Source organism: Erinaceus europaeus, chromosome 2, assembly GCF_950295315.1.
Source record: "Erinaceus europaeus chromosome 2, mEriEur2.1, whole genome shotgun sequence".
Classification (NCBI taxonomy): domain Eukaryota; kingdom Metazoa; phylum Chordata; class Mammalia; order Eulipotyphla; family Erinaceidae; genus Erinaceus; species Erinaceus europaeus.
Genome location: NC_080163.1, coordinates 22005217 through 22025124, shown reverse-complemented (window position 1 = coordinate 22025124; position 19908 = coordinate 22005217). Strand labels below are relative to the sequence as shown.

At 38.4% G+C, this 19908-nt stretch overlaps 1 protein-coding gene across 1 annotated transcript in view; it reads right to left on the bottom strand.

The window, feature by feature from the left end:
* The window catches only part of HSD17B4 (hydroxysteroid 17-beta dehydrogenase 4), a 90425-nt gene that overhangs the window by 53595 nt on the left and 16922 nt on the right, over positions 1–19908 (bottom strand). The window contains exons 4-8 of the mRNA XM_007536884.3: positions 18228–18287; positions 16349–16370; positions 16183–16229; positions 14170–14254; positions 12662–12849 (exon numbers count right to left, since the gene is read on the bottom strand). Coding sequence (XP_007536946.1) covers positions 12662–12849; positions 14170–14254; positions 16183–16229; positions 16349–16370; positions 18228–18287 — 402 coding nt within the window. The remainder of the gene's footprint in view (positions 1–12661; positions 12850–14169; positions 14255–16182; positions 16230–16348; positions 16371–18227; positions 18288–19908) is intronic.

Here is a 19908-nt window from a genome sequence, read left to right as displayed (position 1 = left end):
GGCATTAGGAGAAAAACCAAAAGTACACTTCAACTTATCTCAATTAAAAAGACTCAGTCTGTGTTTTAAAAAACTTCGAGACATACAATTAATTTTCCCCCTCTCATATTAATTAACTAGTGATTTATATGACTACACTTTACTAGGAGTGTACATAAACACCATTTTCACCACCAAAAGACTATGTCCCATCCCACCCAACCACCCCCACCCCCCACTGGCCCAGGAAGCCGCATGTCCACCCTCCCCCTCACCACAGGGTTTTTACTTTGGTGCCCTACTTACAATTTAGTCAGAACCTGCTTTTAGTTTCCCTTTCAGATCTTCTTTCTCAACTTCTGTTGATGAGTGGGATCATCCCATACTCATTTTTATCTTTCTGACTTAGCTCAGTTAACATAATTCCCTCTAGCTCTGTCCAAGATGGGTCAGAGAAGGTGGGTTCATTGTTCTTGATAGCTGCATAGTATTCCATTGTGTATATATACCACAGCTTTCTCAGCCACTCATCTGTTGTTGGGCACCTGGGTTGCTTCCAGGTTTTAGCTATTATGAATTGTGCTGCTATGAACATAGGAGTACACACCTCTTTTTGGTTGGGTGTTATGGAGTCCTTAGGGTATAACCCCAGGAGAGGAATTACTGAGGATCATATGGAAGGTCTATGTCTAGCCTTGTTAGAGTTCTCCAGATTGCTCTCCACAGAGGCTGGACCAATTTACATTCCCACCAGCAATGCAAAAGGGTTCCTCTGTCCCCACAGCCTCTCCAGCATTTGTTGCTGCTGTCCTTTTTGATGTATGCCATTCTTACGGGAGTGAGGTAGTATCTCAATGTTGTCTTAATTTGCATCTCTCTGACAATCAGTGACCTGGAGCAGTTTTTCATATGTTTGTTAGCCTTTTGGATCTCCTCTGAGGTGAGTGTTTTGTTCATATGCTCTGCCCATTTTTGGATGGGTCATTTGCTTTTTTGGTGCTAAGTTTGCTGGGCTCTTTATATATTTTGGTGATTAGTTTCTTGTCTGATGTATGGCATGTGAAGATCTCCCATTCTGTGAGGGGTCTCTTTGTTTGTTTAATAGTTTCTTTGGCTGTGCAGAAGCTTTTCAATTTGATGTAGTCACATTGGTTTGTTTCTGCTTTAGTCTTTCTTGTAATTGGATTTATTTCATCAAAGATGTCCTTGAGGTATAGGTGGGAAAGTGTTTTACCAATGTTTTCCTCTAAGAATCTGATTGTATGGACCGACCAGTCAACGTCCATGTTCAGCGGGAAAGCAATTACAGAAGCCAGACCTTCCACCTTCTGCAACCCACAACGACCCTGGGTCTATGCTCCCAGAGGGACAGAGAATGGGAAAGCTATCAGGGGAGAGGATGAGATGTGGAGATTGGGTAGTGGGAATTGTGTGGAGTTGTACTCCTCCTACCCTATGGTTTTGTTAATTTTTCCTTTCTTAAATAAAAAGTAATTAAAAAAATAAATATTAGATTTTAAAAGAACAACTTATCTCAATTTACTCAAGATAATTCCTAAATATTTTTATTTATTTATTAAATGAGAGAGAGACAGAGATAAAGAGAGGCCAGATCAGTGCTCAGTTTAGGATTATGGTAGTGCCAGGGATTGAACCTGGGGCCTCAGGGTGTCAGGCATGAAAGTCTTCTGTTTAACCATTATGCTCTCCTGTCACCCTACATAAAAGATTCCATTCATCTCAGATACCATTCATCTCAAGACATAATGCACCTCAAATTTCCCTTACATTGTCAACTGACCAAAAGAAGTGGTAAGGGATAGTGAGAGATTCAGCTGTTTGAGCTAACTTTATAGTGGACACAGACATAAAAAATCTACAAAATCCAACTGAGCATCCACTATCATAGGTGAGAAAAAAGAACATGAGCCACAGAGGTAAAGTACTTCTGCTTTGCATCTTATTTCATATCTTATCATTGATTAGTTAAGCAGATATTCTTGCTTTACATTATTAAAGCACATTCCCAAATTCTTAGGTAGTTAATAACTTATTAAATTCTACTTTAGAAAACAAAAAAAACAGGACTCAAGAGGATAAATATTCCTATAAAGTAATAAGATACAAAGTTATATAAGATCAAAATTAGAACTTAAGATTGTTCAATCGTGTATTATTTTCTAAAAGACAGAATTTTAGCATTACAGTAATCTAAGTACTCTGGAGAATGCTTCTGTTTCCTGAAATTAGATTTCTGAAGGTAAAAAAAAAAGAAAGAAAGAAACTGCGAAGCACTACACAGTACTAAAGGCAAGGACCTGTAATGCAGGTATTGATTGCATTGCTAATATACTGATACTTAGTGGTAAGTCACCATCAAAACAGGACCCTACACCAAACCTCAGTTGTCAAGGAAGGCTAAAGTAGCCCAGGATAAATAGCATCTCCTAGTTACCAGTGGTCCCAAAGGCAATTCCTCTCTGAAGAAAACAAAGCATTATGAGGACAGAAAAGAAATACATAGAATACAAAAGATGAAGAGAAGCTTTTAGAGACAACAAAGAAAACAAATCATCTACAAAGATATTACCACATCCACCAATGACAAAAGCCAGAAAAGAGTGGACTGGTTTCATCAAAATGCTCAGTTGTGAAGCAGCACTGCAGGTGTCTCTCTGTCTCTCTCCCTCTCTATCTTCCCCCTTCCCTCTTGATTTCTGGCTGTCTCTATCCAGTAAATAAAGATTAAAAAATAAATAAATAAATAATGCTCAGACTCTAAAAATAACAACTAAGCCAGGGAGTAAACTCAGTCTATTAGAGTAAGTTGTGCCTACCTGCAGTTTGAGCCAAGTTGAGGCCCCAGAAACTGCAGGTTCAATTCCCAGCAGCAGTTTCTGCCAAAGCTGAACAGTGTCCTCTAGGTACTCTCTCTCTCTCTCTCTCTCTCTCTCTCTCCCTCTATTTCTCTCTTGCCTCCTTTCTCTTTTCACCTAGGATATCTACTACATTAAAACATATATGGCTGGGGGGGGGGGGTGCTGGGCAATAGCACAGCCGGTTAAACGCACAAGGTGCAAAGCACAAGGATCACAATAAAGATACCGGTTCAAGCCCCCATCTACCCAACTGTGGGGGGTGTTGTAACCCCAACAGGAGTTTGGGACTATTAGCATATGAATGACAATCTCCCCAGACAATACCTTTAACCCACCTGCACATTAGCTGTCAGGCTCAAGCAAGAATGAAGACATGGGCCTCTTGGAATATACCTGAAATAGACTTCCTAACTTTTCCCAAAATGGAGAACCCAAATATCATCTGCTATATTCATACCTTTAGGTTCTTGGTTACTAAACAATCTGCTTTATATCTTAATACTTTTCAGCCACCAAGCTGCAAATGCTACCATGATGCCAACCTAACTTCCCTGGGCAAATGACCTGACCAGTGAGTCCTTTGGATGTCTTCTGTGGTGAATATTCTGTCCATGTCCTCCCCCCATTTTGGGATGGGGTTATTTGTTTTCTTGTTGTTGAGATTTGCATGTTCTTTATATATTCTGGTTATTAGCCTCTTGTCTGACATATGGCATGTAAAGATCTTCTTCCATTCTGTGAGGGGTCTCTTGGTTTGGGCAGTAGTTTTTTAGCTGTACAGAAGCTTTTTAATTTGATGTAGTCCCATAGGTTTATGTTTGCCTTACTCTTCTTTGTAACTGGATTCGTTTCATTGAAGATGTCTTTAAAATTTATGCAGAAAAGAGTTCTGCCAATATTGTCCTCTAAGTATCTGATAGTTTGTGGTCTAACATCCAAGTCCTTGATACACTTGGAATTTACTTTTGTATTTTGTGAAATATAGTGGTTCAGTTTCATTCTTCTGCATGTTTCAGCCCATTTTTTCCAACACCATTTGTTGAAGAGTGTTGTTTTCACTGGGCTGGCTTCACGGGCGGGTAACAGACGACCTGGGACTCATGGCTGGGTTGTATGCAGTATCTCTATTCATGCAGGACGCAGCACAATCTAAGCCGAGCTAAGCTAAACTAAACTACAAACAATCTTGTCCTTACAAATATACTAGCCCAGTAGGGTGGGAACAGGATGCGTCGCAGAGAGGGTGGAGAGAAAAGTGACTGGTGAAAATCAGGGTATGACAAGGAGAGGGGGCGGAGCAGGCAAGAATTCCACCACTGAAGCACCAATGCCCTGGAGGGAGGATGGTGCTTGTTAACAGAGGTTATGTAAATAGAATACAGTGGTTATGTAAATAGAATGCAGTGTTAAGCAGGGGGGATTTAAACCAAATGAAACAGAAGGAGTTTTTAGAAGCATACCAACAGAAGAGACTGCTTTTGGCATTGAATAGTCTGGGCACCTTTGTCAAAGATGTCCGTAGGTGTGGGGGCTTACTTCTGGGCTCTCAATTCTATTCCACTGGTCAGTATGTCTATTCATGTTCCAGTACCAAGCAGTTTTGATGACAATGGCCCTATAATACAATTTGAGATCTGGGAGTGTGATGCCTCCGGTTCTGTCCTTTCTTCTCAAGATTGTTCATCAGAGATATTGGCCTGTAGTTTTCTTTTTTGGTTGTGTCCCTGTCCGCATTTGGTATCAAAGTGATGCTGGCTTCATAGAAGCTGGAAGAGAGTCTTCCAGTGCCTTTAATCTTCTGTAAGACTTTTAAAAGTAGAGGTATTAGTTCTTCTTTGAAGGTTTTGTAGAGTTCATTTGTAAAACCAACTGGTCCAGAAGTTTTATTTTTGGGAATATTTTTGATAACTGTTTCAATTCCATTAGCTGTGATGGGCCTATTCATGTTATCTACTTCCTCTTTATTTAACTTTGGAAGTTCATAGGTATCTAGGAAATTGTCCATTTCTTCCAGGTTCTCTAGCTTGGTGGCATACAATTGTTCATAGAAGCCTCGCATGATATGTTGAATTTCTGAGGTGTCTGTTGTGATATCTCCTCTTTCATTTCTGATTCGATTTATTTGGGTCTTCTTTTTTTGTTTTATGAGTCTGGCTAGAGGTTTGTCGATTTTGTTCACTCTTTCGAAGAACCAACATTTACTTTCATTGATCTTTTATATGGTTTATTATTTTCAATGTTATTGATTTCTGCCCTAACTTTTGTGATTTCTGTCCTCCTCGTTGCTTTAGGGTTCCTTTGTTCTTCTTCTTCTAGGTCTTTAAGATGTGCAATCAGCCTGCTTATTTGTGCTTTTTCTTATTTCCTTATGTGTGCTTGTATGGCTTTGAACTTCCCTCTCAGTACTGTCTTAGCTATATCCCAAATATTTTGATAGCTTATGTTTTCATTTTCATTGAACTCTCGAAACATTTTGATTTCTTCCTTTATTTGCTCTTTGACCCAGTAGTTGTTAAGTAGTGTACTGTTGAGCTTCCACATTTTGGGACTGTTACTAATCTTTCGTTGATTAAGTGTTAGTTTAATTCCACTGTGGTGTGAGAAGATTCTTGGGATGATTTCAATGCTCTTGAATTTGCTGATGCTGTCTCTGTAGCCTAACATACGGTCTATCCTTGAGAGTGACCCATGTGGATTTGAGTAAAATACGTATTCCAGTTTCTTAGAATGAATGACTGAAAATTTCTAGTAGTTCTAGTTTATCTATCTCCTCATTTACATCCCCCATGTCTTTATTGATTTTCTGCCTGGATGATCTGTCAAGTTGAGAGAGTGAGGTGTTGAAGTCCCCTAGTATGACTGTGTTGCTGTTAATATATTGCTGTAGCTCTTTCAGTAGACGTCTGATGTATTTAGATGGCTTCTCATTGGGTGCATAGATGTTAATAATTGTTAAGTCCTCTTGATTGACTGATCCTCTAAGGATTAAGTAGTGTCCATCCCTATCTTTTTAAATTTTATTTATTTTAAAGTCTACTGTGTCAGATATGAGAATAACTGTTCTTGCCCTTTTTTGTGGGCCATTGGCTTATATGATAGTTTTCCATCCTTTCACTTTGAGTCTGTGTTTGTCTTGTTGAGTTAGGTGGGTTTCCTGGTAAGACAGAAAGAAATGGAGAGAGGAGGGAAAGACAGAGAGGCGGAGAGAAAGATAGACACCTGCAGACCTATTTCACTGTCTGTGAAGCGACTCCCCTGCAAGTGGGGAGCTGGGGCCTCGAACAAGGATCCTTACACCTGTTCTTGCACTTTGTGCCACGTGCACTTAATCCGCTACGCCACGTGAGCTTAACCCACTGTGCCACTGCCCGACTCCCAACCACTAGGTTTTATTTATAATAGTGTGTGCGTTGATGGACAAAGTCCATCTAAAAAAGCAATTTTTAAAAAAATCTTTTTATTACTGAATAGAGACAGAGAAATTGAGAGAAGAGGGGGGAGACAGAGAGAGAAAGAGACACAGAGATACCTGCAGTCCTGCTTCACAGCTCCTGAAGCTTTCCCCCAGCAGATGGGGACCAGGGTCTGGAACCTGGGTCCTTGCTCACTGTAATGTGAGTGCTTAACAAGGTGTGCCACCACCTGGCCCCAACAAACTTTTTAAATTTTATTTTAAAGATATTATTTATCTATTAATGAAAGAACCAGAGCATCACTTGGCATATGCAATGCTGGGAACTGAACATGGTAACTCTTTTTTGAGACCAAATGCTGTAGTATTTGCTACTACTCCCTGGGCTATGTGTTGCATATTTCTCAAACTTGCCTCCATGACATTTATTGTTCTAATTTACAAGGATTTTTCATAAGTTTGTATATTGGTCTTTTGTTTATTATGTTCAAGATTCACTGTGAGAGTATTGTGACTTGGTGTGTTAGTTTCCAAGATGGCCACAGCATTCCTCTCTCCTGGTGTCTTATCTCCACCACAGGCCTAGTCTGAGTGACTAAGAGTATACAGCAGAATTGTGAGGGCTCACAAAGCACCCTACATTCCTGATACTATGGCCATTAGATATAAGAAAGGGGGAGACATGCGTAAATTGTGAGGATGTGGTTGAGCTTGGCAGGGTTTGACATAAGGAGTGCATCTAATCTGTCAGTCTCTCTACTGAGAGGTTGAGCAAAAAGGGACAGGAGTAACCCCATAGGTTTGCCTCATCTTATCAGTCTCCCTGCCTCACAAAGCATCCCGCATTCCTGATACTATGGCTATTAGATAAAAAGAAAGGGGGAGATGTCGGGAAATTGTGAGGGGCTGACAATTTCCCAACAGTTGGGTTGTGTTTTCTGATCCATCTTCCTACTCTATGCCTTTTAATAGGTGATTTCAGGCCATTGACATTTATTGATGTCAAAGATTGAAGATATTTTAATGCCACTATTGTAGATTTTTACAGTGTTCTGCTAGATGACATATTTATGGTGGTCTGACTGTTTATAGAAGACCTTTCAGAACTTCTTTCAGGTTACCCTTGGAGATAGTAGATTCTTTCAACTGTTGCTTGTCTGAGAAGGTTTTTATGCCTCCATCTAGTCTGAATGACAGTCTAGCAGGATACAGTAGTCTTGGTTGAAAGCCTTTCTCACTGAGCACTCGATAGATATCTTGCCATTCTCTTCTGACCTGTAGTGTTTGAGTGGAGAAGTCTGCTGCTAATCTTAAGGGTTTTCCTCTGTAAGTGACTCTTTGTTTTTTCTCTTGCAGCCTTCAGGATGCTTTCTTTATCCTTATTCTTTTCCATTCTAAATATTATGTGTCTTGGTGTCTTTAAGTCTGGGTTAATTCTGTTTAGGACCCTCTGGGCTTATTGAACCTTTATGTCTTTTGTGTTGTCTAGACTAGAGAAGTTCTCAGCTATTATGTCCTAAAGAAAGCTTTCTTCCCCTTTCTCTCTTTCTTTCTCTGGTAAGCCAATAATGCATATATTATTTCTTTTGAAGTCATCCCATAGGTCTCTGTTGTTGTTTTCAGTACCTCTTAATCTCTTTTTGAGAGCTCTTCTTTTTTAGTTGTCTCTAATTCATCCTCCATCTTGCTAATTCTGTCTTCAGCCTCATTTATTCTATTTTCTCTCCCCTCTACTGTTGTTTTCTGGAGTTCATCTATTTTGTTATCCTGTTCTGATACTGTTTTAGCTTGTTCAGCTAGTCGTGTTCTTAGCACAGCTATTTCAGCTTTCAGCTCTCAAATAACCTTGAGATAATTTGTTTTCTTCCAGGGTCTTATTTGTTGTTTCTGCATTTCTGAGGACAATTCTTTCAAATTCTTTACTCACTACTGCGATTATTTCTTTAACTAGTGTTTGGATGTTGACCTTATTGTTTTGTGATTCAACCTTTGGATGGCTTTTAGCTGGATTTTTGTCCTGGCTCATTTCTCCAATATTTCTCCTTGTTGGTTTAACCATTTTACATAGTATGTTATGAGGTCTCTCTCAGTACTTTCCAAATTACTGATCACTCTTGCCTGGATTGACTTGTGTCTAAGTAAGGTATTTAAAGAGTTCACAACTGTGGAAATTAACAGTTGTTTCAATATTATTTTAATCCCTGAGTTGGAGTACAGTGGCTTTATCCAACTTTATCCTAGAGATAAAGCAGGGTGGGGCAGAGATAATCCAGTGGCTATGCAAAGAAACTCTCACAGCCCCACTGCTAGGCCAGCAAGGTATAGATCTTCTCCTGAGTTGGTTCTCTGACACCTGGTGTTAGCACAGGGATTCCTGGCACTGCTCCAGATTCTGAGGGCAGTAGCAATGGAGACTCACAGTTTCATTTGGTGAGTCTTCGGGGAGTCCTCTCCTCCCTTCAGCCATTTTTTGTTGGTGAAAAAGACTGGAGGTGGTGTCTCAACTGATAAACTGCTGAACTGTTACCAGCCACTTAGTCTCTTCCTAGGCTCCTCTCTGTCCACAAACCACACATATTTGCACTCACCGGTGATTTGGTGGGTTCCTGAAGTCATTATACTCCTGTCTTGCTGTGCTCCCAGGTGGTCTCCTTTGGTATTCCTAGTTGACCCAGGAGAGGAGAGGGTGGCTTGACCACTTTAAAAATAGTGTAGTATTATCTTGTTTACTAAGTTTATATTTTTATGATTTATCTATTGTATGTAAGAGAAAGAAATAAGAAAAATGAGAAGGGAGAGGAGAAATAGAGAGGAGAAGGGAGGTGCAAGGAAAGTAGAAGGAGGAGAGAGAGAACACCCGAACATTACTTGGCACATCTGATTTGGGGTATCAAACTTGGAACCTCATGCCTGAGAGCCCAATACTGTATCCACTTGACGGGATAGCCTGAGGGTGCTTCTTCCCAAGCAAGTGCTCTCTGGGTTGGAGAGAACTCAACTAGAGCCGATCTAGGCTGCTGCGTGGGAGAGGGATCAGGAACTCGTGCCACACTAACTTTGCAAGAGATACACTCTGGAACTCTCGGAGCCGGAAAGCAATTTCCAAGTGTGTTTAATCAGAAGAGCAGCTGTATTTATACTCGCCAAGTAGGGTGGAAACAGGATGTGACATAAAGGGTGGAGCGAAAAGAGAGTGGTGGAAAATCAGGGTGTGACAAGGAGAGGGAGCGGGGCAGGTGAGAATTCTACCACAGAACCACCAATGCCCTGGAGGGAGGGTGGTGCTTAGTTAGTGATTTATGTAAATAGACCACAGCTTTGAGTGGGATCAGCCCAATGCCATGCAGGCATGCTGGTGCTTAGTTAAGCAGGATTAGAGTCAGAAGCTGGGGGAGCTGGCATACTACCCAACATCCACTGTCCCAGCTCTCAAGTCACCTAATTTTATATCCTGTGACTTAGCATTTTTACTTCTAAATAGACAACCTAGAAAAAGTCTTATTCATGTAATCCAGTTCACACATACAAAAATGACAATATGCTATGATAAATAAGCAAGCAAACAAACAATGTGTAAAGAAATTCAGATGTCCATTAATAAAAATTAAATAAATTCACATAATGGACAGTTATATAGCAGTAAAAATAGATGAACAGTAAAATGTAAATTAAAATTATGAATGTAACAGCATGTGGAAAAGAACAAAGAGCAATTCTCATAAGAAAAACACAGCATAGGGAGTCGGGCGGTAGCTCAGAGGGTTAAGGGCATGTGGCACAAAGTGCAAGGGCCACTGTAAAGATCACAGTTAGAGCCCCTGGCTCCCCACCTGCAGGGGAGTCGCTTCACAGGTGGTGAAGCAGGTCTGCAGGTGTCTGTCTTTCTCTCCTCTGTGTCTTCCCCTCCTCTCCATTTCTCTCTGTCCTATCTAATAACGATGACATCAATAACAACAACAATAATTACAACAACAATGAAAAACAACAAGGACAACAAAAAGGGAAAATAAATAAATAAGGATGACATCAATAATAACTTCAACAATACAAGAACAAGGGCAACAAAAGGAAATAAATATTAAAAAAAAAAAAAAAAAGAAAAACACAGCATATTACTTCTTCTTGAGGATCAGAAATAAGCAAACCAGATACCGTGGCAGCCATGTTTGTTTGTTTGTTTGCTTAAGGATAAAGGGTAAGGGAATGAAAACCAAACATTTCCCAGAAGTGATTATCTGTTAGGGAAGGAAGGGAGGTTGGGCTGGCCAGTAACAAAGACAGATGCAAGTTAGTAGTAATGCTCCAGTTTGGGGCAGACATTACAGTTAGTCTTCAAGATGGCCTCAATGATCTCTTTTTCACCCCCTTTTTACAGTCACCACCCACAATGTAACCAGGTTGGTGTGAGTGATACAACAGAAGTAATACTATGTCACTTCCAAAATTAAGCTATAAAAAAAAAAAATACCTTTTTTTTTTTTTTTTTTTTTTTTTGCCAGAGCACTGCTTAGCTCTCACTTATGGTGGGATAGGGGATTGGAATTGAACCTGGGACTTTGAAGCCTCCAGCATGTGAGGTTTTTTTAAAAATTTTTATTACCTTTATTTATTTATTGGATAGAGACAGCCAAAAATTGAGAGGGGAGGAGGGAGATAGAGAGAAAGACAGAGAGACACCTACAGCCCTGTTTCACCACTTGCAAAGCTTTCCCCCACAGGTGGGGACTGGGGACTCGAACCTGGGTCCTTGCACACTGTAACATGTACGCTCAACCAGGTGTGCCACCACCTGGCCCCAAGAGTCTCTTTGTATAACCATTATGCTATCTGCCCAACCCGAAAGCTGCTAAGACATAAACTATGGTCTCCAAGCAATGCCAAGAAAAAAATGTCAGCCTCTTTTTGCTAGTTGTGATGTGAATGAATGACCTCACAGTTTTACTTCCAACCCAGTCAAGTTCTCAAATTAATGAAGTCCTAGCAAATATCTTGATTAAAACCTCACAGAAAGAAAGAATGAGAAGTTTCGGGGCCAGGTGGTGGGTTACTCAGGAGAGCACATACATAAGGAAGATCGGGGTTCAAGACTCTGGTCCCTACATGCAGAAAGTAAGCTTCATAAGCAGTGGAGCAATAATGCAAGTGTCTCTCCTTCTTTCTACCTCTCTACCTCTCTTTTCTCTCTTCCCTTCTTTCTCACCCTCCCCCCCACCCCCGTTAACCTTGCCTCCCCCACTCTCTCTTTCAGCTCTATCAAGGAGACAGAGAAAAGGGTGGGTGGGCCACTTGGAACATCAGAGCTGTGCAGAGAGTTTCAATGATAACCCTGGGGGCAGGAGAAAGAGGAAGAGGGAAAAGGTTAAGTTTCTAGCTAAGCCCCTCTAAGTTCCTGACCCCAGAAACAGTGAGATGGTATTTGTTGCTTTAATCCATTTAGTTTGAAGTAATTTAGTACACAGCAGTAAATAACTATTACAGTTTAGGAAGTTATTCTCACGGGTACTAATTCTAGGATTGTATTTCACTTCATGCAAGAGACTGAACTATTTTTGTCAACCCTAATTACACTTTTTAATATTTACCTAAATGAGTCAAAACCTTAAGTCCACAGAAAAACCTGCATGTGATCATTTATAGCATTTTATTCAGTGAAGGGACTTCACAATAGGTAAATGAGTAAACAAATTGTGGGACCTCCATGTCAGTGGTTATAATTCAACAATAAAATTCAACTGAGTTCTATCTTTTCTAACATTCCAAAAGAAAAGGAGAGGAATACAGAGGTGAAACAGAGAAGATTTTGTAGTTATTTCCCGGTCTTCACTGCACCAGACCAACTTTCTTAGAGAGAAAGAGAGACAGAGAGATAAAGGAGAGATACCACAGTAACAAAGCTTTCCCAAGTCCAAGTGGGGAATGAGCTTGAACCTAGGTAACAAATAAGAACTTTCTGGGGTTGGACACTGGTGCACCTGGTTGAGCTGGTCTGTTTTTCTATAAACCTAAAATTATTCTAATAACTAACAAATATCTGAGAAGGTGTGAACCCCCTGAAACAACCACAGACTTAAAAAAACATTTCCTCAATAACAAAAAAAAATGTTTTTAAACACATTCTACTCATTATAAAAAAAAGTATGATGTTAAAACAGTAAGAATGACTCTGTTTTTAAAGTATGCATATCTACCTACATAAAAAAAGAATGGAAGTTTTTTTCAGTGGGATAGAAGTATGGGTCTTTTTATTTTTTTCCCCCTCTGTGCTTTACTAATGTGCCATAAGGAACAACCATATATATCTATATATTGCTTTTAAATGATTCAAAGAACTAAATTCTTTGGTCAAGCTCACTCTGCACAGATAAAGCACTGAAAAATCTAAGCTACTTACCTTCAGGCAGAATACTCTGGGTCATCCGAGATCCAGCAGTAGGAGCAATCGTGTTACAGTGAATGTTGCTTTTACTGCCTTCAAGTGCCAGAGTATTTGAAAGGCCCAGAAGTCCCAGCTTTGCAGCACTGTAATTTGCCTGGCCAAAATTGCCATATATTCCTGAAGCAGATGAAGTCATAATGATCCTAAAAAGAAAATCAATCTCTCAACATCATCTTGTTTGCATTTGAAGGATGCTCCAATTTTAAGTTGTTATTTTTTTTCCAACACCATTATGTCTGTCAAAAGTAACTCTGAACATTATTGTTAAGTCCTTACAATCATGATCTATATATCTAAAATACTAATATAAACAGCTGAATCTTATAGTTGCACCTTTTTTTTAGTCTTAGTCAGGACCAAATGAATTGAAGTGTAATAATATATACTTATCATCTATTAAAAACAATAATAAATATTTATGAAGATAAAATAAACTGACTATATATAAGTTAAAATTTTAGCCAGAAATATTAGATCAAGTAGCTCTAAATCTTTTACTGTGTCATTTTGTTTTTACTGTTTTCTGGGTAATATTAAGTAAATGCTTCACATTAAAACAGCACCACCTCATCCTCTTTCATTCTAATAGATCAAGTAACATAAATCATATAATCAGTTACAGAAACTGCTAGGAAATTAATATACTAGAAATCTCCAATAATGATATGTATCACAAATGACTCCAGGGTTATTGCTGGGGCTCAATGCCAATACTATTAATTCACTATTCATTAATATATATATATATATATTTCTTTTTTTAGTGGGGGGGATAGGACAGAGAGAAATTGAAAAAAGAGAAGATAGAGACAGAAAGAGAAAGACTGGCACTTACAGACCTGCTTCACCGCTTGTGAAGCATGCCCTCTACAGGTGGGAAGCGGGGCTCAAACTAGAATCCTTGTGTGGGTCCTTGCACTTCATAATATGTGCTTAACCCAGTGCATTACTGCCTGGCCCCTGACAAACGACTTTCTTATAGTTAATGTATATGAATCCTAAATTAATAGAAATAACCCTGACACTACAGTACACAGAGTCATATATTAGTTCTGCCATGTCCTGAGTCACTCGAGAGAATTCTGTAATTCCTAAATAGTTTTAAGAAACTAACATGTCTGACCAAAACAAGCTAGCAAGAAACATTCACTCATTTCTTCCCAGTTGAGGAGAAATCATATTATTTTTATTAGAAAAAAAAAAAGTTGAATTCTCACTGTGTACAATGCTAAAATCAGAGAGCATCAGAAAAACCAGTCACTACAAAAAGAAGGTGTAAAACTATAACACTGACTGTTCAACCTATGACTAAATGACAATAATTGGATGAGAAGTTATTGGAAAAATAAAATTTTATAAGTCTGTAAATTTTTCTCAGTGTCAAAGCAATCATCTCCCCTATGTGTAACAAGAGCCCATACATGACATCTCCAGATCGTCTTAATGGTTACATGTCTTCCTACCTTCCAAATTTCTGCTTCTTCATGTGATCCCATGCTGCCCGGGTCACCTGGAAAGAGCCCCGCAAGTGAACTCTATGGATTAGATCTAAAAAAAAGAAATTATTGTTAGGATGTATTTTCTCAAAAACTCAAACAGGCATCCCTCAAGATCAATGTAAGCAGTGATTTACTAATATAAGGATGTCTGCTTTATACCTGGCATTCAAAATAAACTATTTCCACACCTTCTCTCAATCACCACGTTATCATTTGTTCCTCTTATGCTACCAATCAAAGATTCATAGCCATTTTTACTAAAATATGATAAAATTGTTATCATCCTTGCATACAGATAAAGTGAGATGCCATTTTTAATCTAGCCTTACTTTATAGGAAAGTTCACTAATATAAATATATAAGGATTTCACATTCAGAAATGGGGCTCCACAGAAACATTAAATACAGCATAATCATAATTCCATCATCACAGTTCAACATCAGTAAAGTATTTACACAGTGCTCAATATATCATTATTTTAACTAGGGTTTACAAATGAGAGAAGTGAGTGAGGAAGGGATATTAAGAGAAGGAGATGGGGGTAAAAAAGGCTGAGAGACTTTTTTTTCTTTTTTTAGAGAGCAATCTAATGAACAGTCTGAGAATAATTCAAATACACAACTCTAGTTTAAATATTATTATTTTTAATTATGAAGCTTTAGCCATTTTTACTGAAGTTTGCTTCAATGAAGGGTCATAGAGAATGTTCCATATGTACATTAGAAGAATTTAAAAAGAGAAAATTAAAAAAATAAATAAATTTAAGGGAAAAGACAGAAGTGGTGCATTAAGAATGAATGATGTTGGGAGTCGGGCTATAGTGCAGCGGGTTAAACACACGTGGTACAAAGTGCAAGGACTGGCGTAAGGATCCTGGTTCGAGCCCCCAGCTCCCCACCTGCAGGGGCATCCTTTCACAAATGGTGAAGCAGGTCTGCAGGTGTCTGTCTTTCGCTCCCTCTCTCTGTCTTCCCCTCCTCTCTCCATTTCTCTCTGTCCTACCCAACAACAAAGACATCAATAACAACAGCAATAAAACAATAAGGGCAACAAAAAGGAATAAGTAAATAAATATTTTTTTAAAAAATGAATGATGTCAGAATGAAAAGTCCAGTCTCATCACAGAGCTCTGGGGAAAAGTGCTAATAGAAGGCCCTAGCACAACAAACATTACCTTTCCCAGCCTTTTTTTTTTTAATCCCATCTGTTACAAGGGAGTGTGGGGAAGCTAAAAGCTCTTTTTCACTTAACTCTAAATCACAACAAGTTTTTAATCATTTTATTGGCAGGTTAATGGTTTATACTTTGCTTCCTCCAAAAGAATTTGGCAGCACTCCTCAGAAGCACATTCCAATGACTAAATGGTGTCCTTCCCTCAGTGCTCATGCCTAGTACCGTCTCCTCACCTGCTGGGTTTCAGTTCTAATGGTTGATGACAGTTGGGGTAAATAAGGGTAAAGATAACAGTCAAAAACAAATCCATTCATCTCTGTGATCTGTTCATTACCTAAACTCAACCAAGATGGCATTCCTAATGAAAAGTGTTCCTACTGGAAGCTGCAAAATTACAGGTTTTCTCCCACCCAGTTCTCAGACTCCATCATCTTCAATGCCTCAGACTCCTTTCCATACCCCTTTCTTGCCCCACTCTTATTCTTGAAATAAGAATCACACAGCTAAAGATGTTTTGAAAAGTTAAAGATGCTAGAATAAGTGACAAGTTCTCAAAGAGGAAAAAAGAAATAATTCACTTTGAATAACTTCTGCCAATAGGTTTAAAAGGAAAAAAAAAGCTATCAATGCTAAAAATAAAAAAAAAGCTATAGCCAACTATTCTTCATTTTAGCTGTGAAGTTTATTCATATCTTACAATAGAATTTAAAGTAGCAATTCTTCTTTAAAAATGTAAATTTTTGAAATTAAAGACAAATAATAAAATACATATAATACTAAGACAAATATTTAAAGTAACTTACCCCAGTCTTCATCACTTATTCTACCAAAGGAACGGTCTCTCAGAATTCTAAAATAAATAAATAGCAACAACAATAATAATGATTATTAGGCTAGATGGAAAGTAAACAAACTTAGAAAAAAACTGCATGATCATTTTTTACTAAAATTTAAATAAAAAACACTCACCCAGCATTGTTAATCACAATATCTAGAACAAAAAAAAAAAAGATGCATGAGACAAATATCAAAATAGCACATTAATATGCATTTGCTTACAATTCACACTTATCTCAAAATTGGTTTTCTTCCTACAGAAAAAGTAAATACAGAAAAAAAAAAGTTACTACAGAAAATTACTCTTAGTCACAAAACAGAAGTGGCACACAGTGAATGTTACATCTGCACTTTTCTCAAACTTACAACTCTCACTTCTTCACGTCTACCTTCTGCCAAAATTCTACCAGCTTGCTTACAGAATTAGGTACTGCATGACTATTTGGTTCTTAGGATTTGATTTTAGCTAGAAGTCATCCCTGCTTTTACCTCAAATTCACTCAGAAAAGTTTAAAGTTTAAAAGATTTTTCCTTTCCACTCAAACATACAGAAAGGAGACCAATTTAATCAGAACTTGATGGCATATAATAATGCATGGTTATACTCAAAGAAAAGAAAGGGATTATTTCTCAAGGTTCAGTCATCATCCTGTGGCTATTTTCAAGCTAGCACTGCACACCTTTGTGATTTCTATCCTTCCATCAGATGATATACAACTCTGTCTCTGATGAGTTCAAACAAATATAATGAAAAATTAACTATACTAAACTTCCCAAAATAGGGAATGTACTTTCAAATTACAAAAATTAAAACTTTCCAGACTGTAAATATGTTGGGTTTATATGCAGTAATGTTTGCCTACAGCAATTAGATAGTATTTTATTAAGAGTATGTGGGAGGCAGGGAGGTAGTTAAGCAGCAGAATATGTGTATTACATGGGTTCATTCTTCAGCATAATAAACTTTTAAGAAGTATAAAAAACACCATGAGATAGAGCATATGTTCACACGTATCCATAAACTAGGGCAAAATATATACCTGAAAGCAAAAGTATACAATAGTCTGCAGTGAGTACCCCCCCACACACTTCATCTGAACTATTCCAGCCTTTAGTTCCATAATTGTTCAACAATTTGTTTGGCTTTGTATGTTAACTTTCTTTTCAGCCACCAGGTTCCAGATGCTAGCATGATGCCCACCAGACTTCCCTGGACAGACAACCCCACCAATATGTCCTGGAGCTTTGCTTCCCCAGAGACCCACCTTACTAGGGAAAGAGAGAGGCAGACTGGGAATATGGATCAACCAGTCAACACCCATGTTCAGCGGGGAAGCAATCACAGAAGCCAGACCTTCCACCTTCTGCAACCCACAATGACCTTGGGTCCATACTCCCAGAGGGATAAACAATGGGAAAACTATCAGGAGAGGAGAGGGGATCTGGTGGTGGGAATTGTGTGGAGTTGTAACCCTCCTATCCTACAGTTTTGTTAATACCTCCTTTTTTTAATAAATAAATAAATTTTTTAAAAAAGAAGTATAAAAAACAATGTGTAAAAAACTAAACCAAAATTATCCAGAGAAAGAAATAGTAACCTACTTGAAATGCTTGTTATATGAAGATGTCTATATGGAAGACATCTTAACTAACTTGCAAGGTACTAAATCATTCTCATCTGAATTATTATGTCTTCCCAAGAGATTCCACTAGGTTTTCTACTGCCAAAATACTTATTTATTTTATAAATATATTTGGAGTATAATCAAGTCATTATAAATACAGAACCTAGAAAATATGTACAATTTTTTTGAAAGTCTAAAAAGATGAAATAAACTTAACATAAATGAGTATAAAAAATTGTCATCTTAGCCTTCATGGAGTAAGATAGGGTGTGTAAATGAACTGGCTTGCAGTATCTGATTACTGAGAGTTTTTAATAAACAAAATGTTTAATATTTTATTAGGATGGTAGAAACTGCTATTTGTACAAAAATATAAATAAACATACCTATTCTGCCAAAGGCATCCAGTGCTGTTTTCACAAGCTTCTCTCCCGCTTCCACTGAATCTGAGAATAAATGATATTAGTGCAAATCTTCAGCAACTCCCTTCCTTCACAGAGTACAAGACGGACACTGTTCACTCAATGGAATACACTTCAAAAAAAATTATACTCTAGGCACAAATTGAAGTATAAGTCATCTACTGTTGGAAAAGAAATGAAGTCTCACGGCCAGGTGGCGGTGGTGGCACACCTGGTTAAGCACACACATTACAGACACAAGGTCCAGGGTTCATGGTCATGGTCCTCACCTACAGGAGAAAAGCTTCATGAGTGGGGAAGCAGGGCTGCAAGTGTCTCTCTGTCTCTTTCTCTCTCTCTACCCCCACTTCCCTCTCAATTTCTGTCTCTATCCAATAATAAATAAATAAAAATATTTTTTAAAAAAATAGAAAAGAGGGAGTCGGGCAGTAATGCAGCGGGTTAAACACATGTGGTGCAAAGCACAAGGACTGGCTTAAGGATCCCAGTTTGAGCCCCCGGCTCCCCACCTGCAGGGGAGTCACCTCACAGGCGGTGAAGCAGGACTGTAGGTGTTTTTCTCTCCCCCTCTCTGTCTTCCCCTCCTCTCTCCATTTCTCTCTAAAAAAATTAACTAATTTTAAAAAACAGAAAAGAAATGAAGCCTCTAAGAACACAATTTAATAGACCTCAAGGAAAAAGAGAATGAATTGGGGCCCTGTGATAAAGCTCACTTAGGAAGGTGCCTGTTTTGCCATGTAGATTCAAATGCAGATTCAAACTCAGATTCAAATGCAGCCCCCACTTCACTAGAGAAATCCTAGATACTGTGGTATCTTCTCTCACTCTCTCTCCTTCTCTCTACCACTCTCTTTCTATATGAAAAAGTCAGCTCAGAGCATTAAAACCTTTGCAACAAGAGAAGAAATAAATTGGTAAGTACTATATAAGCAGCACTGTACAATAAAAGTTCCATAAGATGAAAATGTCCTAACTCAGCACTGTCTTATATGTTAGTCACAAATCACATGTTCTTAAAATGTATTAAAACAAAATAGACTGAAATTGTAAGCAAATGCTATAACTTAAGGATGCAAATCATAAGTTGGGAGGGAGAGAAATGCATGCTTAAACTGAATGGGCATGCTCAATGGCTATGTAACTACTTAGGAAAAAAGTAATTTTTGTAATACTAACTATAAAAAGTAAAGCTCAGGTGGAAGTAGACAGCATAATGGTTATACAAAGAGGTTCTCACGACTAAGACTTCTAGGTCCCAGGTTCAATCCCCTGCACCACAATAAGGCAAAACTGTGGCAAACTCTGGGGGGGGGGGGGGGGGGGGGAATACAGATCCAAGAGGGATGACAGAGGACCTAGTGGGGGTTGTATTGTTTTATGGAAAACTGGGAAATGTTAAGCATGTACAAACTATTGTATTTACTGTCAAATGTAAAACATTAATTCCCCAATAAAGAAATTTAAAAAAAAGAAACCGTGGCAAGGAAGGAAAGTTTGGAAATTTTCCTTATAAAATAGATTTTCAGAATTAGGGAAAATAAAGATCTTCACTGTGGAAAGAAGATACTAAAATTCAGTCCTGAACACCCAAAACATTAATCATATTCTATTTCATTCCCTCTGAAATTTCAAAATGAAGTCACTG